Source organism: Chelonia mydas, chromosome 1, assembly GCF_015237465.2.
Source record: "Chelonia mydas isolate rCheMyd1 chromosome 1, rCheMyd1.pri.v2, whole genome shotgun sequence".
NCBI classification, from domain to species: Eukaryota; Metazoa; Chordata; order Testudines; family Cheloniidae; genus Chelonia; species Chelonia mydas.
This window is the reverse complement of record NC_057849.1, coordinates 222,447,796-222,474,878: the sequence shown is the minus strand read 5'-3', so window position 1 is coordinate 222,474,878 and position 27,083 is coordinate 222,447,796. Positions and strand designations below refer to the sequence as shown.

General features: G+C 42.4%; 1 protein-coding gene across 3 annotated transcripts in view; it reads right to left on the bottom strand.

Moving 5' to 3' along the window:
- Window positions 1-9,296: 9,296 nt before the first annotated feature.
- LRP6 (LDL receptor related protein 6) overlaps window positions 9,297-27,083 on the bottom strand; it is a 196,133-nt gene continuing 178,346 nt past the window's right edge. For all 3 annotated transcript variants that reach the window (XM_037914179.2, XM_037914184.2, XM_043533900.1), the window contains 5 exons: window positions 25,060-25,170; window positions 22,994-23,224; window positions 21,483-21,619; window positions 20,172-20,269; window positions 9,297-15,340 (listed from right to left, as the gene is read on the bottom strand). In XM_037914179.2, the coding sequence (XP_037770107.1) occupies window positions 15,049-15,340; window positions 20,172-20,269; window positions 21,483-21,619; window positions 22,994-23,224; window positions 25,060-25,170 (869 nt within the window). In that variant the 3' untranslated portion in view covers window positions 9,297-15,048. The remainder of the gene's footprint in view (window positions 15,341-20,171; window positions 20,270-21,482; window positions 21,620-22,993; window positions 23,225-25,059; window positions 25,171-27,083) is intronic.

Below are 27,083 nucleotides of genomic sequence, written 5' to 3'. Positions count from 1 at the left end.
AACAGGACTAAAGTCAGCAGAGATAATCTACCAACAGCAGCTCAGACAGGGTGGTGGCTCTTCTAGAGAATAGGGAAGCACTTACCAACTTCTCATGTCCTGGGGTAGCCACCTACATTTCAAGAGCAAAAGACAACTTTATGAAAAGAACTTATTATGCTACATTTGCCTTCAACCTCTTCCTTGTCCCCCAGTGTTTCATTAATGGGATACAAACGTATAGATTTATACCAGTGTAAGATCTTTGTATGATTACTACTGAAATATAGAACATTGTGTGTTCCACATTCATGTTAGCCCTACACTGTAGCAGTGACTGTGTATGTGAAGAACTACCCTCTACTGGATGCTATGTGGGAGCAGCTTACCACTGGGAGGTTGTCCAATGGAGGAGCAAAGTAGTAATTATTATAATTGATGATTGCTGAAGTAATAAGGGCTTGTGTATTTGGAGTAGAAAGTCCCATGTTTGGTTTCAATTTGTGACCATAAAGATCATGGATCAAACTTTCAAAAGTACCTAAGTGACTTAGGTGCCTAAATCTCAAAGACTTTCAATGAGATTTAGGCTCCCAAGGTGGCAGACATCCTCGATGGTATTTAGGCACTTAACTCCCATTGATTTAAATGCAGTAAGGCACCTATATGCCTTTGAGGTTCTGGGCCTACATCACTTTTAAAAATGAGACTCCACATGGCTAGGGTGAGCAACATAGAGGAGAGCTATGAAATAGTTTCCAGCTGCAATGGTATCATCTAGCCACGATCTCCTCTTGATTCCAGCAACTGTACCAACACAGTAGAAAGCTCAACACCTGTTCGCCATTCTCACCAGTCTTTATGCAGAGTAAGGTCAAGCCTACTTGTCCCACAAGCTTTATTTAATCACAAAGAGCCCCTGTGGACCTGGGAAATGTGCTTTCTTTAAGTGAAAACCACTTAAAAAAACAAGTTTGGCAACTAGAAATTTGTATGTGTGCAACCCAAGCCCAAGCGTGAAATGATGCCTGTGGTTTTAATTAAGGCAAATGCAAGTCAGGAAAGACAATATCCCATTATTGCGCAGGGACCATAGTCTTTGTCATGTTGGACGCAGTTTCTGCATTCAGTTAAAGGAGGCAACTTAGGCCCTAGTGCCAGAAGGAAAACCAAATTGAGAGCCAGTTTCATGGACCAAAATTCAATGGGAGACCGGAAGAATGTATCATCTCCACAAAAACTTTGGAATACGCAGTGGAAACACACTTCAGAAATCCATGGAAAGGCTTTGAAGAAGAGTGACTCATGGTCACTTTGAAGATTCAGTTTTCTTCTTTCTTTCCGTTTATGAAACAGGTTTTAAGAGTCCCACACCCTATTTTGCTCTAGTTGGGAATCCCAGTTGGTAGGTTCCCCCTTTATCACTACCTCAAAGGCCACAGAGACAGCTTTTCCTTGTAGCTTAGAAGTTGGGCCATTCAAGAATGACACAAAGCACTCCCTAGCTCCCCAAGTGTCCTGTGTCGCTAGCAGTAGGAAGAGTGATTGGGCAATCAGGGGTTGGGACCACATTAAAAATAGACCACAATTGGCCATACATCTACCCATGTGGAGTATTATTAGTCAACGCATTTGCTATTGCCCAATATGCAATCCGGTTTGTAGCTAAAGTGCTTAACATGAAAGGAACATAGCTAATTACTTTATGGCCTAGGGTTGGGTCTCTAGTGTAGCTATTGACTTGTAAAGTTTGGAAGACTCAAAGGGTAGGTCTTCATTGCAAAAACAAGCAAACAAAAAACTTGGCAACAAGTCTTAGAGCCCAGGGTCTACAGATTTGGGCTCGCAGGGCTCGTGCTATGGCACTAAGAATAGCACTGTAGACATTCCCGCAAAGGCTCTGAGAGTCACCCTCTCGCTGGGTTTCAGAGCACAGGTGGGAACGCTGACACTGATAATTTGTGCTCTGGAGTGCAAGCCCCACGAGCTGCAGTCTGTAGACCCAGGCTCTGAGACTCGGGGCTGGGGTTTTTTTTGTCTTGTTTTGTTTTTAAGTGTAGACATAGATCTTAGATATTGCAATGGTATGTTTTTGCTGTAATTCTTTCCTGGAAGATGGGGGTAACCATTTGTCAGTTTCTTTGCATACACATGGAAATAGAACAAGAGATAAAAATCACATAAACCCAATAACTCTATCCTTTGAAAAAACTGCAACGGAAATTAACACAAACACCGACAATGAAACACGAAGAGGCAGACTTAGATACAAATGGGGTATCTGCAGCTCTTGCTGGAGTCATATAAAATGGAATAAGTTACAGATGGAGAAAAAAAACCCATCATTAAATACAGCCTCCTTGGAAGAACAAGACATGAGTCAACACACATTTTCAAGCTGTGGGGTGCAGCCAGGAATGGTTGGCGGGACGTGCCTTCTCCACCCCAAGTCACCTCAGTGGGACACCCAGCCTCTAGCGGAGTGTCAACATCTGCCACTGCCGTGCTGATTTCCACTCCCAGTAGCCTCTGCACCCAGTGCTAGCTCCGCCCCCACCCTGACAACCCAAGGCCGGAGGGGCAGGCATTGTGTCTAATTTTGTCTGATACATTGCAAGGCTAAGATTGAGAATATTGTAGTATCAGCAACACAGGGAGCGTTAGAGCCAGGGTACAATTTTACTGTTAATATAACATGAATTTTATGTTAAAAGAGTTTTGGGGCTTGTGAGTAACACAGCATCTTTTCTGGATGTGATTTTTAAAATGCTCCTCCTATTTTGCATATGAATGTTCCCTATTCCAGGGTAGCATTTTCACTCCTATCTGGCAGAAAAGCCTTTACAAACTTAGAGTGGGGAGCAGGAATAGAGTTGTCCAGAAATCATTCCAAACCTGAAATGGTCCCATGCTCAAAGAACATTAACATGCCTAAAAACCTCCACAACTAGAACAGTCTAGTTTTTCATTACTTAAAAGTGGCTGTCAGCAGCACTGCAGTTAGGACACAGATTCTGCCAGTACACAGTTAAAGCAACAGCAGCTAATCATGTGAAACAGCAAGACAAATGCCAGGTAATGAAAAACAAATGTCAAAGGCCTTACTGGGTGTGCAGTAAGCAAGGTATCTTGCCTCTCCAGCCACAACAGTTCTACGGGTGATTTGCCGATTGCTTTTTACAGCCATAGTCAGAGGTGGGTTTGAGTGCTGATTTAAAGTTAATTTAGGAAAATTAACAATAAGGGGACAAGGATTCCCCCTCCCCCCTTCATCTTTGTTCTGCTTTTAGGAGCGATGTAAAGTGCAGGATGATTTAAACAACAAAGGGGGTTGGGGGGATCAACCCCAAACAACAAGGAGCAAAATGTTATCAGGAAAAAGCAACATCCCTTCCATTAGTCCCCCTCCACCCTGGGCATACACAGAGGGGAAGGTTTAGAGTCTACATTCTGCTCCAACTGAAAACCAAGAGCTTACCTCCCCAATCAGTGCAGTTTACCAAATACATTTCCTTGCCTAACCCCAGGCTGTGGGGGAATTTATAGAAGGGAAGGGGTATTGGAAGCAGCAGGGAAGAAAGTAGTCAGGACTCCCCTCTAGAATCTGAGGGCTTAGAATGGTGGCCCCGCAGCAGCCCTACTCACCGAGCCCTTGACAAGTGCTGGTGAGGAAAAGAGAAAGTCCTGGCAGGACACACAGAAACATTGCCTTCCCAAGTCCCAGTGTAGTTCCAATTCATATAAGCTGAGGTCTGGCTTATGCTCTTGGGTTTTATTTAGTTAGTAAAGTTTAGCTGGGGTCAGTTCTTTTGTCCAAATAGCAGAGAAACCCCAGGATGTAGAGAGGTAGGTGCGCTGAGGGACTTGTCTCAGGCTTTTCACTGTGCCATAGGTGCCCTGCCTCCAGTCCCCAGATGCATGTCTCAAATCCCGCCCCCCTGCTGTGCAGCACTTACAACCACTCCCCTCCATCACTGCACCCTGCACCTAGACCAGCCCGGACCCCTTTCAACCCATAAACCCTTTTTCCACCCACCCACCCAACTAGTACCCTGACCTCCTCATACACACAACCACCAAAACCTGCTCCTCCTGACTTATACCTGAGCCCTTCTGATCCCCCTCCACATTCCCTTTCCCCAAGTACTCAGTCATGACTTTCTTCCCAGCTGCAAAACCCCCTCATTACCACCTTTCATTTCCATCCCCTCAGCAGTTAGACCTCTGCTGTCTCCTCCCCACAAACCACTCTGCTCTTCTCCTCTCTGCAGATCCCACTTGAAAACTCCTTAGGCATCTTGTCCTGACCTCTGATTTCTCAGCGTGTTCTTCTGGCTGGAATCAGCTTCCAGGCGTGAACACCCAAAGTTGGCCACTTTCCACAGCCTAAAAGGGAACATTTAAGGGCAGGAGACCCAAGAGCCAGACTAAGTTTTTCCCCTTCAACAAAAAACAAACAAACCCTACAAGATTTTGCAGAGAGATTAGTGTTCCTCTTCAAAGTGCCTCAGTGCTCTCCGCTACCATAAGAACAAGGCTAGCCCAGCAACCCTGCAACAACCACCACTACCCTGTGCCCACGCACAATAGAAGAAAGTGTTAAAGGACAAAAACCAGTTTCTGTTTTCAGCTTCCAAAGTGTGCTTGTGAGCTGGGTTTTTTGGGGGTGGGGAGAGGGGGTAAAATTAGGAAAAGTACATCAATGGATGTCAAAGCATCTGATGCATCATGAGACATTAACACATTTCCTTTTTGAGACAGCCCTGCTACCCACAGTAGGTGTTGCTTTCTGATCTTTTCTGCCTTTACTCTTTAATTCTTGGGATATTTGCATAAAAGCTGGATATTTATCTCCAGATGTCACCTGCTGCTCACTCCCCACCTGAAGTCAAATAACCCTGTTTGTAACATCATGCTCATTTCCACAGCAACCAACTGTGATTTCACAGACAGGACAATGATTGCTGCAGTTGAGGAATGAGCCACAAAAGCATATTAAACTCCTTAGGAAGCAAAGATCTGGTTTTCATTAAATACCGCAAGTAATAAGAATCAAGAGAAGTAAAATGCAGGAAAGACTGGGGGACAGCACTGAATAATCCCCTGAAAGCTGGGCCTATGTACTGTCTAAGTGAGACTATATCAGGGCTGACTTGCGCTTAGCAGGACAGGGACCAAATTGCTCCTCTGTTGAGGTACAAGGCTTACAACAACTAAGATTTTTCCCCCCCATTGCTTGATTATATCCCTCTAATTATCTCCTCCTCTCTGTCCTCCTTCATAGCCAGATCTCCACTCCAGTGTGTCCACAATGCTGCCACTATTATGTTTAATTATTTGCAATACAGTAGCGCCCAGAGAGGCCAATGAGATCAGAGCCCCACTGTGCTATGCACTGCACATACCCATAGTGAGAGAGGCAGTCCCTTCTATCCTAAGGAGCTCACAGTCTAAATAGACAAGGCAGAGTCAGGCTGGGAGGGAGACCAGAATCCCAGAGAAGTGGCAGATAGATTAAAAAGTCCAGCTCTGATTTCTGGTCTGTATCGTATTACTCCACTCATCAGGTTATACAAGAAACTTGGCTGATTTCTTTTTCTTTTGAAAAAAGAAAAATAGTGCAGGAAACGTTCCTGACTAGAGAACAGCTTCTCTCACTGAGTCATCATTGGGTCCCACATGTTGAAAGGAAAGGCTCCGTTCTGCCCTCATTTGCACAAGTGCACTGACTTATGGAACACAGCAGAACTGGGCACCACAGGTTCCCAAGGAGGGGTGAACAGTTCTCAGAACTCCTTTCAGAACAGCTCCTTTCTTTCATGCCCCTTTTCTCCCCTGCATTTTTAGGCCCTGTAACTTGCCAACATCTGACCTTCCAGCTGAGAAAAGGTGGTGGGAACACTACCACCTATTTCTAGGGTGCCAACTTTAAATAAACGTGACAGACAAAGGTTGGAAAGGGAAACTGAGGCATGGGGAGGTGAAATGACTTGTCCAAGGCTGCACAAAAGCCATTGACTTGAACCAATATCTCCTGAGTGTCAGTCCAGTGCCCTATCCACTCACTATGATGCCTCCCCATCATTTTTCCCACCTGCCTTTCACTCTGTCACACTCTTCTCTGAGCCCCTCCAATTGTCTGTCTTATCGTTAGAAACAAGCCGTCGATGCTCTGCACCCACTCTGCCCTGACCTGTAGCTCTGCCTTCGCTCCTGTTACATTCCTCCCTTTGGCCAGCTATCACCACCTTCTCCAGGCCCCCTATACCCAGAACCCCTCCTATCCAGTTGTCTTCCATCCTGTCCACAGTCAAGTCTCACTCTATCATATTGCCTAGGAATTCATAACTAAAGGAAGAGCCTGAATGAGGAGCTGGGAGGTCTGCTTACTGTAACTCTGAGCCTCTCTCATCCTATCCCCTCCCCACCGTTTGTTACTCCGACTTGCTGCAGCACAGCTAAAATTAGACTGGATGTTCTTTGGGGCAGAAACCAAGTGTCTTGTTGTGGGTGACTCCTAGCACACCTGTGGGTGCTGCCAATAGAATAAAGCTGGAAAGAAAGTGGGCTTGGCTTGGGGAAATGACAGGGGGGGGAGGAGAGAAAGGGTACGAGTTTTGACAATATTGGCAAATGGGAGGGAGGGGGGGCACTTTATTGGATCCTCCCACTTACACCAACTTTAAGATCCTTCCCAGCCTCCAGACAACCAGGCTGCCCTGTTTTACTGCAGTGTGCCCCCACCCACCCATAGCCCTAAGAGTGCGGCTCGGATCCCAGCTGAATCTGAGCTAGACCCCAGCATGGAGCTTTCCAGTTCAAATATTTTACGTTCTTCCATGAGATGGAGTCTGTAGGGATGCAACCCCCCCTAAAAATTTGGAAAGACTACACTTGCTGCCACCACAGGTGCCTTCTAGTGCATGGGTGTGTGGAGAGGGCAAGGCAGGGCTCACATACAGAGGTCTGCAGCAGCTTAGCTTGGTTTTAAAGTCACTGAGCCAAACACGTATCTCGTGCAGGCCCCCAAGTTGCCAAACCTGGAAAAGCCAGGCATTCAAAGGAGCACATTTGTGTTAGAAATGTACAAAGTGTAATTTAGTTTCAAGCTCTGAGCTTTCCCTTACCTCGCTCTACTGGGCATGCTAGGATTCCCGTGCAATCTCCTGCCAGCTAGGTACAGAATTCCCCTGCTGAATTTAAAACAGGTTGAACAAGTTCAACAGCAACCGCATGAGAGAACACAGGATTTCACATTCCCAGCTTCTTAAAGAAGCACTGGCACGATTGGTGGAGCCCAAAATCTCATCGCTTACCCTTTCACAGCAGCCCAGGCCTCTTCTGCTCCCCCTCCCTCCCAGAGCCAGAATGATTCAATGTGGTTTTCCCCCGCTCTCCTCTGATATAAAACCAGTTGCAGCATTCCAGCACTCGCACTCAGCTATGCACAATGCAAGAATCATAATTGCGCTAAGGAAATGGATCCATTTCAGGCTTCCTATGGGTCTTATCGGAGAGGCAGGAATATTTTTGGAAGTTATTTTTTTACATCAGCCATCCCCAGTGCGCCTCGATTTCATCAGTCCTGCTATACTTTTGGAGGCTATAACTGGTGGAATGAAGAGCCATGGTAGGGCTGCAGCAGATCCACAACTTCAACTAGTTTGTTGGCCTCATATTGTCTTGCCTGCTTATCATTCGCCTCAAGAAGGGGCAGAGGGTGGCTTTAAAAAAAAAAAAAAAAAAAAAAAAAAAGCAACTCAGAAATGGCCCAGAGGAAATGCAGACCAGTTATTCTGGGATCTGCAGCCTGCCATGCCTCCCTGTGTTGTTTCCCTGTAAGAAATTACTTTTGGGAAGGCAGCTACATTTGTGCATCAAAGCACAGCACAACTATCGTGTACATTGGCATACATAAGGGCTCACTATGTTCAGTATGTGAACGTTATAAAGTGTCTTCCATCACCCTGCAGTACCACTGACTCAGCACAAGGGGCTGTCACTCTTCAGGGCACAGTCTCTTTTCAGGCTGTAGTAGTGATTTACTAGCCACTAAAGAGAGAAGCACAATACTCATCTGGCCCCACAGAGTTAAGGCATGGGTTCACAACAGAGCACAGAAGTTTGTTATGTAACTCCCCCAAAATAACTTTGCAGTGTCTTATCCAAGAATCTAACAACATTTTATAAACACTCATTTTCACAGTATTTCTGTAAGACTGGTAAATATTGCCCCCATTTTACATGAGGAAACTGAGGCACAATAGAGGAAGTGACTTCCTCAAGATCACCTAATGTGGAAGAACTGGGAATAGAACTCTGGAGTCCAGCTATAGCTAATTCCACACTAGTCACACTAGGCCACTTGTTGGACTCATTGGGGATTGGGAAGGGGATTCCTAAGCTCGGTTTTAAAAGCTCACTACACGACGACTGTCCCCACGCTTAGCAATCCTTTCCAAACCCACTTCTTTGGCATGGTAGCAGGGGTTCTTTGTTTTGTTTTAAAAGTAACAGTAAGGTATTAAATCTGCTTATGTCCCTGATCCTACAAACACTTAATGTCAAGATTGGATATCTTTCAGAAAAGATATGTGCTAGCTCAGCTGGAAGTTATAGGCTTGATCCAGGAATCACAGGGTGAAATTCTATGGCATGTATTGGGCAGGAGTCCTGATTACATGATCATAACCACCTCTTCTTGCCTTAAAATCTATGAACTCTAAGCACAAGCAGTCCCCTGGAAGAGAGAGGAAGGATGGTCCAGTGATTAGGATGCTAGCCTAGGACTTGGGAGCTCTGGGTTAAGTCATTGCTTAACCACACACTTCCTGTGTGAACTTGGGCAAGTCACATAGCCTCTCTCCGTCTCAGTTCCCCATCTGGGACAATAGCACTGCCCTACCTCACAGGGGTGCTGTGAAGATATATACATTAAACATCGTGAGGTGATCCAATATTATGGTGAGATGGGGTGAGGGGGAGAACAGGTAAGTACCTGAGAGAGATGGAGATTGACTGCAATGGAAGTCAATAGGACGACTTGATGTCAATGCAATTCTTTTTGGGTTTTAAATTAATCATATGCATTAGCATTTGCAAAATCTGGGCCTGTATAATTAAAGTGTTAAATTACATTCTGAGATTTACTGGAAGCCAAACCTACCTCAGCTGTTACATTCCTTCCTCTTCTCCCACACAATGCAACAAAACTGAAGTTACTCTATTTTTTTCCACTCAGTTTTATTATAAAAATCAACATTTCATTTGTTACAACTCAGTTTATAGTAATAATTGAAAAGGGATTTTTGTACAAGGTTTATATACAGCTTAAAAGTAAAGCACTTTATTTTACAAAAAAAAGTTAGTGAATGAGTGGATAGGGCTGACCAAATGTTGGCCATTATAATATAAATACATCCTTGCAAAGCACCATCGTACCAAAGTTGATGAACAAGAGACACCAGCTGGCTTTAAGACAATGACAAACAGTGATTAAAGCTTACAAAAAAGGATAAAAACAAATAAAAATAAAAAGATTTAAAATCTGAAAGCAGCACCAGATCCTTCACTTGCAAACAAGGCTTGTTCAGCTTAAGCCTGGTGGTATCCTCTTTACAAAAGACGCTTCTCTTTTCCCTTCTTGACTCTTAACTGTTTGGCTTAAGGCTACAGCTGTCTTAATGAGTCTTTCCCAGCTTTTCTTCATTTAAAAGATGGGGAAGTATGCAGGACAGCTCTTCAACAATCCCACCACGCCAGGGTACTTTACTAAGATAACTTCTGGATGGAATCTAGTTGCCAATTGTGCCCTGCATAACTTTGGAGCTGGATTTCCCAGCTCCAATTAATTTTGCTTTAGCATCATTCAGAATCCATCAAGGTTTTCTTCCCTTATTTAAAAAATTACTAAAGAAATTTGCCCAACATTCTACAATTTCCAATACCATTTGAACCATTAATGCTTAAAAAAAAGTTGCAATATTGCGTGCCTGCCTTGTGCTTACTAGCTACAAGAACTATTCCTAATTCATTTTATTTATGCATACTCCATGTGGCAAATAAATTGAGGCTTACGTTTCAAGTGAAATTCCCCCAAAAGCAAGAAAATTCCAGGGTTAGAAAACCTGCTTTGCACAATAATTTAAAAATTACTTTTGCATTCAATAATCAGTAACATATTTACTGATTCTTTCTGGTAGAAGCAAGAGGTAATCCACTATTTTTGCATGGTGTGTGCAGAAAACAGAGATTCTGCCCGTAACTACGTCATGTGACCTTCACACTAGGGACAAATGTGACACGGAAAGTAACTGATTACTTTTCAGAATGAAATTTTTGAACTGCACCAACTGATCCAGGAATTTCAATTTTAGCATTTCCTTCTAGAATAGGAAAACTTAAAATTCATTCAGGTAATGTCTATCAAGCTGATAAGACTGGAAATACTCACGATAGTTGCCTTAAAAATAAAATTTAGATAGATTGGACACATTCAAAGAAGGGGGGGGGGGCCAATAAAGCAGAACTCAGTTCGGGTGTGTAATTCATGCAATGGACCACTGATAGAAAGCATCCATCATAAAGGTAGGGATAATGTACAACTTAGAGACCAGAAACCCAACCATCACCAAAACCCAACAATGCAGGAAATGAGATATTCTTCATGCGCCAGCAATGGAGTGTAATATCTGCTGGCACCAAGCAGCTTAAAGGTACACTTTCATTTATCAGTAAGTGAGGCCTGACAGACTGATTTCCCGTGTAGCTGTAAAATACACAGAAAATTCTTACTAATTTGCATTAATTATCAAACTAATGATAATATATCACATAATGGAATTTTTCCTTTTTATTATCAAGTATGACAGAGCATTAGTTTCTTGTAGATATAGTAGTAAATGTTCTGTAGTATGTTCTGTAGATGCAATAAAGTCTAGGTAATATGAGAACACTACAATCTGCCATTAGCTCTTTGCAGAGAGGCAGGGTCAGCCTTCTGGATTATTAATTATTATTGGTGGGAGTGGGGGAGGAGAAAGTTATTGGCTCTGTTGATCAGGCATCTTCACATTAGCAAAGCTCTGTGTGTACATACAAACAGAGTTATATTTGGGATTTAGAACACAGGAAATTGTAAATTACAGATCCCACAGCAAATCTCATCCTTTGGTATAAATTGGTTCAATTGCAACTTCTATATTACCAAGTTTCATTTAATGCCTTAATATGTATGTAGGTAGGCAGCTTGGCTGAATTTTGGATTCATGGAAACTAGAATTTTAAGGTTTTAAAATGCTATCAGTAGGAAATAGAATTAAAATGTCCCGTCAAAGTAGTTCTTTGCATATAAATCTCCTGGCTTTTAAAAATATGAGGAAAAAAAACCATGCATGTTCCTTTTAGCGTACAACAGGATATGGCAGGTACACATTTGGAGAACCACAATTCAAACATGCAAAGCTACAGATAAGTGTAGTGACCAGAATGTACACCTAGGGAAAACTATACCCATGTTTACTGAAATGGGCTATGTGGTTTTTAAAAAGCTATACCTTTCCCTGCTCCCTCCAATTCAACAAGATGAATTTATTTCCATGTGCAGATATTCAGCTGCAGACATTCTGATGCACAGGCAGGATAAATTACACATGGTGCACTTGAGGAAAATGCCCCACTGTATATGGCTCTGATTCAGGAAGGCACTTAAGAGAGCCTAAATTTAAGCATGCATGTCAATGGGACTACTTACGTGCATGCTTAATTTTCAGTACTGAAGCATCTTGCTGACTTGAAGCCAATGTTCAGTGGACTTAAAACTTCATTTCTCAGACAATTTCAAAGTAGCAAAGCGCATGCTCCCTTATGTGGGATAGAGACAGCACAAGCCATGTCTGGTTGATGGGAAAGAAAGAGAGAGATTGTTCAGTCTCTCTGTCAAATCAGTCCTTGGCTTATCCACCAGGAATGTTCCAACAAGGATGTTAGTTGTGGTGACGTTTTTGTAGTATGGACATCTACTTAATGGGAACTTCCTTAATCTTAAATCAATTTAAGATTTCCACTTTAGATTCATGTAAAATATCTATGATTGCAAATGTAGGTCTCAACTTTTCCAGCAAAATACTTTGGTAAATCGGAACAGGAAAAGAGCTCATCTCCCCAGTTGGTCTTCATCATCTGACAGTTTTCCCCCCCTCATTAAAATAAAAGAAGCAGCAGCATATTTAAGTACATGCTGCACATAGTGAGAGCCACAGTTCAAATATATTTGGTCAAATTCTGCATTGACTTAAGTTCTCCCTCCCCCGCCCCGCTATTGACTTCAATGGAGTTGTATCTGGGTGCGAGTACAAAATCTGGGCATTACTGTCCAAAGCCAGAGAGCTAATTCTTCTAAAACAAATCCCTCCAGTTGTCAAGTTTAACAAGCATGTTATCTGTAGAAAGTCCTTGTAAAAAGTCAGTCTCAAAGAGACAGTCTGACGCTCCCCGTAAGAGGATACCACAGCTTAAGGTGAACCACCTCAGAGTTTTTCAGACAAACAAATTGGCACACTGAAGCATTCTGCAAGTAGAGACCATTGACATCGCAGTACAAGCACTTGGACTGAGATATAACAATGCAATATTCTTCTGAGTTCATTAGTGCAAGTTTCCACATGTGAACCCCACACGGAATGCTGCACATTTAAAAATGTAAACAATGTAGAAGTCTCAATGCTGATCAGCACCCCAGCCTCTGCTCACCCTCTCCCGCTCTTCATATAAATGGATTGGATTTCCCTTTATAGCTCACAATACCTTCAATATCCATCCTACTGGAGACCACAAGCAAGTTTCTTCACCAACAGGAATAGCCAAAAATTTCTTAGGTACCTAGAAGACAGCTCAAGGTATCAGCTGGGTTAATGTTTATGCAAAAGTTAGTGCACCTGATCCAATGGTCAATTCCAATTGTCTGAGGATCGTTCAGAATTTTTTTTTAAATACTTTGCTCGAAAGCTTCCTTGGGTATCTTCAATTATTAGAAAGGTAAAGCAAGAATGCCAAACTTCATGGTTTCCCTTAAAGCTGAAACCGAAAGAGGCTCCAACAGTCGAGCTGAAATGCAGCACGGGCAAGAATCACTCAAAACTTCATGAAAAGTATAGGATTTAAAACTAGAATGTTTTTAGCCTGCATCTCTTAGTAGAAACTGACTTTAACAGAGCAGTCAACCCATCTGGCCCTTATGAAGAGTTATTACACCAATGCTGAGCCCCAGTACCTCAATGCAGGAGTCCCTCAGTATCCTTTGTGAGGAGAGGTAAGATTTAGGGTCTGAACTTTGGAGGTGCTCCTGAAACTCCATTAAAAGCCAATGGGAATAGCAGATTGGTAACACATCCCAAGATCAGAGCCATTGTGAGCTCCACTTGTTCAGGCTGTTGAACTCAAACACTGCACTGGAGTCAGGAAGAGTTAAGAAGATCATATGTTGCTCTTCAGTTCATGCAAACTGTTTTTAAAATGAATGCATACTATCCCTTTCTAATTGCCAAAGAAGCTAAGGAGATACAAAAATACAGGATGCTAACATAAAGTGATTTGGTTCAGAATATCTTAAAATCTGACATTCACAGTGGTTAATACTAAAGTATTAAACGCATGCCACGCAAAAGAGGAGGTATGTAGAAATCATACGGAGAAGACCGGCTTACCTAACATGAACACAGCATGAACAGTTAATACAGTAGGGGAAACATTTCTAATGATCAAAATTCCATTTCTTATAGATTGTGTCCCATCCTCCCATCGACAATGTTTAAATGCTTCCTTACTAGGAAATAATATAAATATATATATAAATGATTTGTATACTGTGATATTAACTATACACTGAAAGTATTGCAAGGAAACAGGATTCATTTACAGTAAAACTAGTAATTATGGTTAAATTTATAGTTTATAAATATGTTGTCTATATTATATGTGGTATAAAAATACTTGACATTTTGTGGGCACTAAATCAAAACAATTTTTAAAGGGACTAAAACGATTCAGGTATATCCATATTACCCTTGTCGATTACATGAGAATTGGGCTGACCTGGTACAAAATGGAACCCTATGGTATCAGCTGAATAAAGAAACCCAAAGCATAACTTGGCACTGCAACACAAGGCTAATAAAAAACAGAGGATGAATTTTCATTAGCCCAATTCTAGAAGTATTTTAAACAAGGAAATTTGATTTAACAAAATGGCTCTGGGGGGGAAAGCAGAGGATGCAGGGGTGGAAAATGCAAAACAAATTAAAGACATTTTTAAAAGTGTACCCAACAAAATTATTGAACTTCCAGCAATGGAGAAAGTTTTAAAATGGGGGGATGCAAATGTAGGCAAAAAAAATTCAGATGCATTTTAATTTTTAAAAAGTGTGTGACAATATATTCTAATATTTCATTATATTTGCACACACATATATAATAAAATATTATAACACATATAGTCACTGCTACGATTGCTGTATTCCTGTAGAAAACATAAAGCCCTTTGTGTAAGGTTAATATCTGTCCTGACTGTTTCTTCAAGTTTAACTTTCACTGCTGGCCCTCCATAGTTAATGTAGAGGTTATTTGGCTACTTCCAAGTATCTATGGTATGCTGCTCTGAGACGGACTTCTTTTTTAAACTTTTTTGGTATTGACGAACCCCACACTTTGCCTCACTGGACAGTGACGCGTCCTGGTCCTTCCATTTTCTCATGTGCTCGGTCACTTCACTGGATTAAGGCATGTTTTTTTTGTTCCATTTGCAAAAATAAAAATTTTGTACAAATTTCTATTCTTTTATACAAAAATTTCTTCTTATGGCACAAGCAGCAGACGCTGTTTAAGAAAATATATAAATATCCTTTTTTCTTCTGTACAAATATCTCCAGTATTCCCCACCCCATTTCATAACTTTTAACTGTACACTGTCCTGCCTCCTCCCTCTCCAATAGCTCCCTCCCCCCTCCCTGGTATGGACAATTTGTATTTACACTTTTGTAGTGGAGGAAGTTAAGGAAGGGGGCGGAGGGGCCCTCATGAGGAGTCCGTGCAGGGGGATGGAGGCGGCGGGTAGAGGTGATGGGAATAGCTCCGTTCCGTGTATGGGGAGGGCGGACAGCTTTCATAGTTCTCCTCTGCCGAGAGGTACTGGCTCCTTGGCGTCGGTGGAGGGGGCACGGGCTCGGAATCATAGTTCAAATCACTGGTGTAGCCCTTAGTCACTGCTGTTGTGACCCGCCGGCTGGGGGCGTAGTCGCTGTCACAAACGTCCGTGCTGCAGGGCGTGGTGGGAGGTGCAAAATGCCGGTAGCTGTATGGCCTGTAGCTATGTAAGGAAATTCATAGCAAAAATGTCAGCACTTAGAGAAACTATAAGCCAAAGAGTCAGATAACAGAACACAGGACAGCTGTATTGCCTCAAAGGGAATGCTTATTAGCAGAGCTGTGATTTTTCAGAGTACTGGCAGCTCCAAAACGAGGCCCAAAAACTCCAACCCCACCTGTCTGGGCACAACCACCCCAAAATTTTTCAAAATGTTCACAAATGGAAAAGCTGGAAATTAATTCATTTCATGTCAAAAGAAATGTTTTGTTTCACTTTTGGGCATCTACTTTTCTTGTTTAAATAAAAGCAAAGGAAATGGAAAGCTACATTAACAAGGGGACTTAATGTGCCATTCACAAAACCAAGGAGGGGGGGCTGGTGATGGAGGTACAGCTGGTGGTGCCCCAGCTTATACCCAATAGCCTAGTGGTTAGGGCAGTCACCGGGGATGTGGAAGAGCCAGGTTCCAGTCCCTGCTCCAGAGCAGGGACTGGAACCCAGGTCTCCCCTCCACCTCTGCCTTGTTTTTGTGAATGGTGTCCAAGTCCCCTAGAGAATCTAGCCAAAAAAATTGAAATATTTCTTTTCAGAAATGTCAAAACAAACAGTTTTGACATCTTAATTTTTTTTCTTCAACTGAAACCACTCGCCAAAATCAGCATCAATTCATTAAATGTTTCAGTTGACCTGAGTCTGCATTTCTCAGCAAAAAATTTCAAATTTTTGCTCAGTCAAAATATGTTGCCCAGCTCCACTAATTAGCCATCAGCTTGGTCTAGACATCACAAAGCCTCAACCCTGGTCAAACAGGTACAAAAGGGGTGGGATTTGGGGGGTTTTAGAGGCTGGGGGAAACCAGAGCATGTGGAGTAGATGTTCTATTTCCAGTATCCTCTGTTGATTAATTCAGCACTGGATCAGAGCCCACAGACAGAGAAGCTAGCTCATGTGACTGTTTTACTGCAGCCAGGAGAATCATCTCCCTGAGCAGCTAATGTAGCTGCAGTTCCCATGTGCTGCTATCAGAAAGAAGTTCTGAAGTGGGTGCAAGAAAAAAATCAAGTTGCACATATAGAGGAGAGCGACTTCTATTGCCCAAGACACTGAGGCTGTAGCAGCCTCTATTGTCAGCACCTCTGCCCCAAAATCAAGATGGCCAATTTCTCTAGGTCAGTGGTTCTCAACCTTTCCAGATGACTGTACCCCTTTCAGGAGTCTGATTGGTCTTGCGTACTCCCAAGTTTCACCTCACTTAAAAACAGACATAAAAATACAAAAGTGTGACAGCACAATACTACTGAAAAATTGCTTCATTTCTCATTTTGTCTGTATGAAATTTTAGTTCGTACTGATTTCGCTAGTGCATTTTATGTAGCCTACTGTAAACTAGGCAAATATCTAGAGGAGCTGATGTACCCCCTGGAAGATCTCTGTGTACCCCCAGTGGTACATACCCCTGGGTTGAAAACCACTGCTCGAGTGTCATAATTGTCAGAATGTGAGGAAAGACAAGATGATCAGAAGCAGCAATAGGATATATTTTTGACTGGGAGAGAAAGTTCTAGAAACATCAAACCCAGAACCACATGCTCAGTATCATTAATGAGATTCAAATGTCACATCAGCTAACAGTGATCAGAATTATCGAAGCTGGTGCCAAGCTTTGATGTTGGTTTGCTTTCTAAGTTGCCAGTCCCTTTTATAGAGTTTTCATAAGGCCAGAAGGGACCACGAGTCTGACCTTCTGCAGAACACTGGCCATATCTTCTGTTAAAGGAGAATACATGATTTTTGAGCCCCAATAATTTCATTATCCACAAGCCCATTACAGAGAACTTATTTTTGACAGAGATACACAACTCCCTCTGGTAGTCAACCAGTGCTGCTTGTGTGTCTGGGGTGGGTGGGGTGGGGTAGTGTAGGGGGGCACGGCCTATAGACTTGGAAAGGTGCTCCTTTTCTTTCATTTGTGGTAAAAACCCAAATACATTAAAACATAAAATCATGACAGCAAAGAGACTAAACATCCATCTTCGGGGGAAGGAGAGGGTGTGCATTAACATTACATTAAATAAAAACAATGGGCAAAAGCTTACAAGTCTATAAACAACAACAGTGAAATAGGCCATAGTTTAAAAAGGGAGAAAAAAGGAAATATGTAAAAGTTTAACAGTGAAACCCCCCTTTAGCCTCCCCCCAACCCAAAACAACAAAAAACAAATAGGAAGAGGGTTAAAAAAGGATTTAAAAATTTAAATATAAATACATATTAAAAAAAAAAAATCAGAAACACCTCATTGTGGAATCAGAAATAATTATGTTGTGCACAAGCTAGGCTATGTATCCACGGTATCTATGCAACATTAGTCTCTCTTCTTCCTTTCCTAGGATTTGCTTGTCATCTTTCTCAAGATGGCAAGGCCCAAATGATATATTGTGTGCCAAACAAATTATTCATGCAGGAAACTTAAAATAGCATAAGACATGCTCTTCTAGAGTGAATGGCTCTCTCACTATCTTTCTGGTGTAAATGATTTTCAGTAATAAAAGTAATGGGACACCAAGCTTATGCAAAACTTAAATAAGTTTTGGACAAAAACTGAGTGATGTCCCTCAATGATACACATTTGAGAGGAACGCTGCTAACATACTTGTTGCATTTTGTCTTAAATTTTTGGCCCCAATCCTTCAGACACTTATGCACATGCTTCAGTGGGACTACTTTTTCAGGGCCAACATACCAGGCAGATCGGACCTGGGGTAAAAATCTGCCAACTGAATGCTGAAGGCCTCTCACAGTCCAAGTACGACCTCCTGGAGAAAATGGTGAAGATGACCAACATCGATGTTCTCACCCATGTTGCAAATGAAAAAAAGACCCGTTGCTACAAAATCCATGGCTATAAACTCATAGCCAGCAATTACCACCCAAAATGGGGGCTGGCAATTTATATCAAGCTGGAGATCAACAAATATGTGGTTCTACCTCCTACATTGCACAAACTACCACCATCTCTGTGCGCATCGGCAAGCTAACCATCATCAATGTATATAAACCACCTGGTACACCATGGCCTCAACCAGCTCTGCAGAAGGTGCAGGACCTTGCTTATTTGTGGGCAGCTTTAAGTCACTATACACAATGAGGCTATGCTGGAAACAATCTTCCAGGCGAAGAACTGACACACTGGACTACAGCAAATGATATACGCCTCCTTTTTGATGCAAAACAGGAGGTCACTTTCCACTCTGCAAGATGGGGCAGAGGATATTGCCCTGACCTGACGTTCATCTCTAAAGAGGATACAGGGCACACCAACACCTATATGCCATGGATCATCCTCAATGACTTCCTGAACACTCAGGACAGACCCATAATGGAATTCAAATCCCAGTTCTCTACCCAAAACTAGCGCCAGGCTGGAATTTTAAAAAAGCAGACTGGGCCACTTTCACTATGATTGTGGAAAACACCATCTCCCGCATTCCCCCTTTTGACCATTTTACTGCACTCCTAATCTCTGCCATGAAGAACATTCTCTGGGGACACAGGTATACTCCCAGCTGGACTGCAAAGAGCCACAAGCTCCTCCACAAATATGATGAGCGTAAAGACCTAAAAACTGGAAACGCCCTCCTGGTGTCACGGGATGCAGCAAGGCAGAAATGGTGGCTTGAATGCATAGAAGGTCTAAACTTCACATGCTGGAGCAGAAATGCCTGGAATATTTGGGGGCTGCAAATCCAACGCATGCTATTAGGCCACAGGTGAAAGCCAATGCCATCGCTGCTAAATGTTTGTGGACTTCAAAACAGCCACCGAACAGACAGTAGCGCTGACAAGTCGAGCAACAGCTGATGACGTTCACAGGTGCTGCACTGTCCCAATGGTCTGGACCATTCAGAAGTAAGGAGATCGATACCGCCAATGCAGCCATGAAACTGGGAAAAGCAGCAGGAAAAGATCGTATCTATCCTGAGTTTTTATATAACGTGGATCCACTGGCATGGAAATGGATGATGCAGCTTTTCACCAACATCCTGGTGACTGGTGAAATCCCCCAAGTGTGGAGAGAAGCCAAGGTCATTTTCTAAAGCCTCTGCTGTGACTTTCTGTATTAGCAAACATGGAACTTCCAGCTACCAGTTGAGATAGAGCCACGGCACGAGAACTTAGATGCACCAAAGATTACCCAGAACTTCCCATCTAGCAGGTTATGGATAACATATCCTAACATCAACTGAAATCGCGAAAACCACTGTGGACCACACATGACCACCTCATGTCTCTGGATCTAGCCAGGGAATGGCAAAGTATCTGGACCTTATCTACCGTTCCAAACAAACACATTCATACTGACCCAACAAGCCGCCCTCTTAGTTTTGACCCGCCATGCAAACTTTGGACCACACTTAACTGCATCCGAACCACCCATAGGAGACGTGGCTACTAGATTAACAAAGACTCCCTGTCACGCGACTGTGCCAAGAACATCCAAACTATCGATCGCATCATAGCGCAGCCCCCCAAATATGGATTCAAAGGTAAACTGGATGATATCCATAATATCATGGGGGAGGGGAGGTTGAAATGGCTTATGGATCTACCACTGCATCTATAGCATGTTGCTCTGCAGATGGCATGTGCGAGACAGAGAGAGAGTGGGACTATGCCTGTGATTAAAATTAAGCATCTGTATAACTGTTTGCAGGATCAGGGCCTTAGACTGTAAACTCTTTAGGGCAAGGACTGTCTTTTATTCTACGTTTGTACAGCGCTTACTACAATGAGGCTTTGATTCCAATTGAGGCTACTGTACTAAAAAATTACCTGTAGGATCTATGAGTGGAAGGACTGTTTGAAGAATAACCAAATTCCATGGTGTAATGTGAGCGTTCAGTAGCTGGTGATGGCGGAGGGTTCAAAATCTAAAAAAAAAATAAAGAGGCATCTTTTTAAACAGCCACAAAAAACTTAAAGAGGAAGAAAAAATTAAATACAGCCATGATGCTATTCCTACCCAATATTAAAGAAAACACTCGTGTGTAGTTCATGCATTTCCTTCTTGTTAAGGCAAAGCTCAGCACTGCACCTAGACAAAGCCATGGCCCCTTCCCAGCGTAAATTCCTCTCTATAATCTCAACATCCTGCAAACCTCGCTTGTATCCATTTCCATCTAGGCTATCACTAAGCTTGCCTGCTAAGCAGCTGACTACTGTTGCTATTTTGAAGCACTTAATGCTGAAAAGTAAACCCAAACCAGGCAATTCAAGACTAGATTGTCATCAGATATACCGCTATCCTAGGCAAACTGACGGATGACTGCCACAACCAGCTCGCTGTTTCCAGTATTGTTATTTTGCTGCCCCTTGTTCTTTATATGGCTGAATGGATTCTGACTCTTAGAGGAAAGAGGATATTTCAACTGTAGTGAAATAAATATCCTAGGGGGAGTACGTTATGAGGCCTCCGACATCATGGTCAGCAGTTTAAATTCAGCCCACATTGGATAACAATTCCATTTATCATCACCTGATGGGCTGTTTTGTGCGTTATATATGAAGTAGTTGGTAGTATCAGTTGCTACTGGAGGACAAGGTTACTTAAGATCTAGACTGTAAAGTCTTTCGGGCATGAACTGTCTTTCTGTTCTGTGTTCTAACACAATGGGGTCCTGGTCCATGACTGCAGCTCCTAGGCGCTACGTTAACAGCATGAAAGCCACCATTGCAACTGGTTCTCCTGCAAGGACTGTGGATAGTAGACTCCCCTTTAGCGAGGATCCCTCCATGCCAAGTTGGAGGTGCCGCAGTGGCGTCAAAGGGGAGAAGTTTTTTCTGCCTGTGCTGTATCTGTTCTATAGTTTAGGGCTTTTACAGTCTCTAGGTCAATCAGTCCAACACCTTTCACCAGCACTAAATCTACTAACTTTTTTAGTTTAGCAAGACATTCCTCTGCAGCTTTGGAAGAGGGCATGCTGTACACACATATTTCCTTCCAGTTCACCCGCTCCATATTCAACCAACCAACCAGATTTGTTAAACTAGAAATCCAAAACAAAACCCTTGCCAAACAGCTAACCCCAGACATGCGTGCTGCTACTGGACTGAAGGATACCCACGCATGGAAGTGCGACTTACTGGAGGGAAGTAAGTGCCCTTGGTGCTCGAAGAACTACTGGAGGATGCCCCTGTGACATGGGCTCTGTCGTAGGGAGGGCCGCTACTTCCGGCCATAATGCTGAGGGAGCTGATCACAGATTTACCACGAGACATTCCTGAAGAAGACGACAGACAGTATGTACATCAGTATTAAAATCTTTAAAGCAAAACTGAAGAAGGGATGGGGTTAAAGCTAAAATCTCTCTAAAGGATACAGGCACTATAAACACATGACTCAAAAAAAAATAAAAATAAAATAAAGCTGTCTGCATTAAACAATCCTAGTCTCCTTGAAGGAAAAGCAAAATGAAGTTACTCAGGGGATAAACATGTTGGCTTAACATTCTAGCCACTGAACTCAGGAACCTGGCACGGGGCTGCATGAAAGCTTGTGCAAAGAGAAACGGATTCCTTTCACTTGAATGGCTTTGAAAGGCTTAAGAGAGAAGGCACTTCAGCACTCTCTCTATACTCAAGAATAAAACATTAAACTGATTTTGCCTGTCTCATGCGTGCGAGAGGAAAGAGGTTTTGTTCTTTCTTTCTTTTCCACATAGTGAGTTTTTGCAACAAAGTGAAAGGAGACTAGGAGGGAGGCCTGGCAGAAGGGTAAGATGCATGTGAATGCATTCCGGACTACAGCGAAAATTCTGCTCAAAGCTCCCTCTTATGAAAAGCAACTCATCACAGGAAGGCAAAAGGGGCTGATGCATTGATATAACGCCATAACAGGTTTGCAAAAAGCATTTACAGGCACCTCTTTTGCTCCAGTTGGATCAAAATAAAGCAGCAAGAGTATGGATTTTATTAAAAAGACTTGGCACTGACTAATGACAGCTCATTATTTATAAAGAAACAGATACAGGAGTCATGCACATTAATTAAGATTAAATGCACTTTTGTGACCAGCCTTAGTTTCGTATCTCATCGGATAGATAAGGTTACAACATATGGCTGCTGTTTGCATAATGCTGTTGAAAAGGGTTTACAGAAATGAGGCCATAATTACTCCTGGTCATTAAAGATCCCGTAGAACTCTCCTTAAGCACACAATACAGGACATTTGTCCCTGAGACAGGGCAATTCCCAATCAACATGAGTGACCATATTCCATCTAAATTCCTGTTGATTTAATTCTATTTCCTGAGCCTACACTGCTGTGTAGAATTGTTGGTGCCATTACACTGGCCCCAGAAGAGGATGAATTTCAGTAGTAAAAGAAGTGATCCCCAGGTATGGGTATATACAGTTACTGGTAGTTCTGCTTCTTGTGGATGACTCTGTTAGAAATCAAACAACTGAGTAATACAATTTAGAGGGTTAAATCCTGTCTTCCGAGGGGCAGGTGCCCAGAATTATGTAACTGGTACAAACACCTACTTTGCTGGTGAGAATGCGCAGGAGCGTGCATTATAACTACATAGTGCCATTAAGAGGCAGGATAAGGAAACCAGTGTAGTTTTAAAATGCTTAGACATCTTGTTACTTACCTGGGAGAGACCCTGACAGAGAGCTTGGGTGAGGCACATAACCAAGTGGTACGGAGGCTGGTCCGTGCACCACATAGTCATTAGTCATTGTTTCCCCATCCCCCTTCATGCGTGGGCACAGCACCCTCTGGCAGATAAAGTACATTGCTCCAACCACAAAAACAGTGAGGATCACTCCAATGATCGAGCCTATGGTATTGTTGGCTTGTGGTGCTGGCTCCTCTGTTGTGTCTAAATGAGGAGAGGGAAATCAGATTCTGTAACTTACTTTGTTAGGTCCAACCACTTCAGACATGCTAAGATTAACATTCATGCCACTCTCCCCAAAACAAAAACTGGAAGTCTATGCTACTGAGCTTCCAAGCCACTTACAACAGCCTTCTAATTAAACATGCAGCGTGAACAAACGCCCACTAGGCACTAGGATGACATTTTTACCTGCAATTAAAGACAGCTACTTTTCACATTTGACCTAAGTAGCATATGAACCTAGGGCAAAATTCAGTGTTCTAATTAATACCATTAACTCCCATTCCTCTGCTTCATGACCCAGCATTCACTGACGCTAAATAGGAGAACCATGGAAGCAATGATCAGCTGTGTCTTGTGGCATTTCCAAAGACACCTAACCTGCCCCATGTGCACTTCCCATTGATGGTAACAGCTACACCTGATCATCTGTCCTAGAAGTATCATCTCTGCAAGGCAGTGCCACCCTGAATTGTTATTACAAGCCCATCAGCAGTCAGACAGGGATGCCATTCCTGAAGGTACTGGACCGTAAGCAGTGATATTTCTCAGGACAATGGACAACAACCTGACTAAGCCTTGAGAATCTGTGAAGACAAGCAGGTATCAAAGCATTTACCTATTCTATTCAGTGTCTTATATCACACCCATCTCCATGGTATCTAAGTGGCTACTCTTCAATCCATATATCCTTGTTCCCTGAAGTCTGCACCAACCCTTTAGCCAATCTCTTTGGCTCCCATATTTTTTCATCTCTGTAGATTCATTAGATTCTGTCCACATTGGAAGCAGAACAGAACTTGCTACAAACTTATCCCAGTGAATACATTGACCTAACTTCCCTCCTCCCTCATTACAAAGAATAGAGAAGATAGGAAATGGGCTCAGGTCAGTGTAACATGCTGTATGTGCACGTTTGTGATCGTGCCTTCTGGCATCTGGCCCACAGGGAGGATAAGGCACCTACTATTACTGCCAACAAAGGGAGATCTCATTTATCTCTGAAGTAGATTTAGGAGCTAAAGAATTAGGGGTCATTCTGGGTTTACATTTGTGTGTTTTTATTCATTAATTGTGTCTGTTATGTGCAGTACATCAATTGGTTACAATAGGTGAGGAGATTTCCCATTTAATATTTCTAATAATGTAACAATGATGCCAGTGAACTTTAAGGCTGAAATCTATTCTGTTTGGCGTGTAGCTTTTTTTCTAGGGCCCTGGAGGATTTCAAGGCAGGCACGCCCAAAGGATATTATATTCCATAAACCATAATCTGCAACTATAAACCAAGAAGAGAATTACATAGGCTTTAGGCACAAAGGAAACTTTTTAGCATATTTCTATGTGCAGAGACAGGAGCACTCCTAAGGTTCTTAAAGTACCACTTGTGAATTCTATGGCTGAGAGAACCATGAAGCACAGCAGAATGGTTACAACAGCCTCAGGACATTTTGAAGAGATTCTTATACCACAGAAGAATGCTTCCATCCATGCATACAAACATATTATTAAGCAAGAGTTCCAAATTTTTAATTTTTTTTTTAAAATATAAGGGGCAGAATTTAACTGTTTTGAATCTGAGACACATTATCAGAATAATATATTTTAATTCCAAAAAGAGCTACATGTCAATTAGCTCTTCCCATGATCCCCAGGCATTAATTATTGGGCAGCAGGTGAGGCAGGAACACCCACCTTAAAATTAATGCATGTGGCTTTAACATTGGGTTGTGAGAGCGAATCCTAACTCACTGAGGAGGTAAACAATCATCTTCACTTGCTGCAACCATGTCTCTGATCCCAGATTTTACACTTACAGCATCCTTGCTCATCGGAGCTGTCACTGCAGTCCAAGTTGTGATCACATTTCTTGTTTTTCCCAATGCACTGGCCACTGGCGCAGCGGAACTGATCGGTTAAACAAAGCACTGGAGGGGGGGTAAAATGTCCAGAAATGTTCAATGTCACATACTCAAGAAAACAAAGACAGGTGATCAGGTTCAGTAGGAGGGTAATACAGTGATAACCTGAGAATGTTGTTTCCTATTTGCAGGGTAATAAATATAGTATCCTGGGCTGAATGAACTCAGAGGCAGAAGGCCACAGTGTTTATAGGAAATAAACCCAGGATAAAATTAACAGGAAGCACACAAGTTATAATTACTATTAACGTTATCCATTAAATATTTGAATTTTGAATGAGAGAAAAGAATTAAGTTATAAAAACTTGTCAAGCTGCTAAAAGATAAAGTTATTTGTTTTCAAAGAGGTTACAAATTCCTTCCAACACTCTCATCAGACCCTTCCTCCTCCTCCCTCTTTCCCCAGCCCTGCCTTTCCCTCCCTCTAGGTCAGCAAATTTCTAGACCATTGGACAAAATATTTTTGTTGACATTTACATTTTAAACCTGAAGTGGAAGACAGAGGAGGGGGCTAGAACTCTCCCAATTCAGAGTGTAAACATGCATATGTGACCATTAGTCTGGGAAGAAGGGCCCTCCAGTGAGGGAAAGGAGTTAAAAGGGTTTAATTTACAAACAGGTTTGCTGCGCTTGATATCATCATATTCTTTGCTTTTGTTATATTTTGCTCTGTTTCATGTAAGTTTGGGAGCTTTTTCTTTAGCTGAGATGAGCGAGAAGTTGAACCAGAGGTTTTGTGGCTAGCAATCAGCTTGAAAATTCAGGGTGTAGGAACCAGTTTAAGGTACAGCATTATGGCAGACTAACACAGTAGAAAGATATGTATAGTCATTGTGTGGTTCTGGAGAAAACTAAACTGAACAATAATTATCCAAATACCTGCACTCTAGGTAATAATGGCTGTCAACTGATCAAAGTACAACGTTTCATATACTGTATGGTTGTAAAATCACTGTACAGTGATTATGTAAATATCAATAAGTGTGCAAGGAATTGTAAGACTAGGGTGTGACAGAGTGACAATATCTTGTCATATCCCGAACAAACCTGATAGAATTAAGATAAACTTAATTCAATAAAGTTAAACCTTATTGAATTAGAGTTAGTATCTTTGGGGTACATTGTATTAAAAATGCAATGATGTATGTGCTATTGTAGAACTGAATGTATCTTTTCTAGTAGGGAGGGGGGAATGCTAGTGAACATCCTCTTATCAGCTTTGAAAGCCGTTGCGGAGATATGCATATACCAGTTCATACTAGACTCTCCAGAGACCAACAGACAAAGAAAAGACTTTTGGATAAAAAAAACTGAGTTTAGGCTGACTCAGGGGTCTTCTTCCTGATCCAGCAAATGGACAGGAACACTGGTTCACAGAGGGGCCCCAATCCTCACTGGAGGATTGGAAGGCCTTGGCCTACCGAGGCCTCAGAAACCTGTGTGGTTGTTCTGAAATGAAGCTCTGATGAACTTGTAACCACAAGGTAACCCCTAGGGTGGGGTGATGCCTGGTAAGCTTATTAGAAGGTTTGCAGGCTCTTTTATTGTTTTTAATATGATTTCTCTGTAACACTTTTTACCTTAAGAATAAAGCAGGCTTGCTTAGAAACAGCTGTGTGATCACTTAAATCTGTAGCAATCACTCTGCTATCTGTCTCTGAAGAGGAAGCAAGCAGATTGTCCTTGCTGGAAATGACATTATCCTTGCTGGAAATGATACAGTGAAGGTAGGGAACTGTGCAGCCTGGAAACATGCCAGGCAGAATGGAGTAAGACGTGGGTCTCTGCCCAGGAAGGCAACATCTAGGGAGCTGGAAGCTAGGAGTTGGATGCCCTTGTTGAACCACTGAGGGGAAATACAGGTACAGCTTCCCTGAATATTGACATATCGGAAATACTATTCTTATTTTCATTAGTAA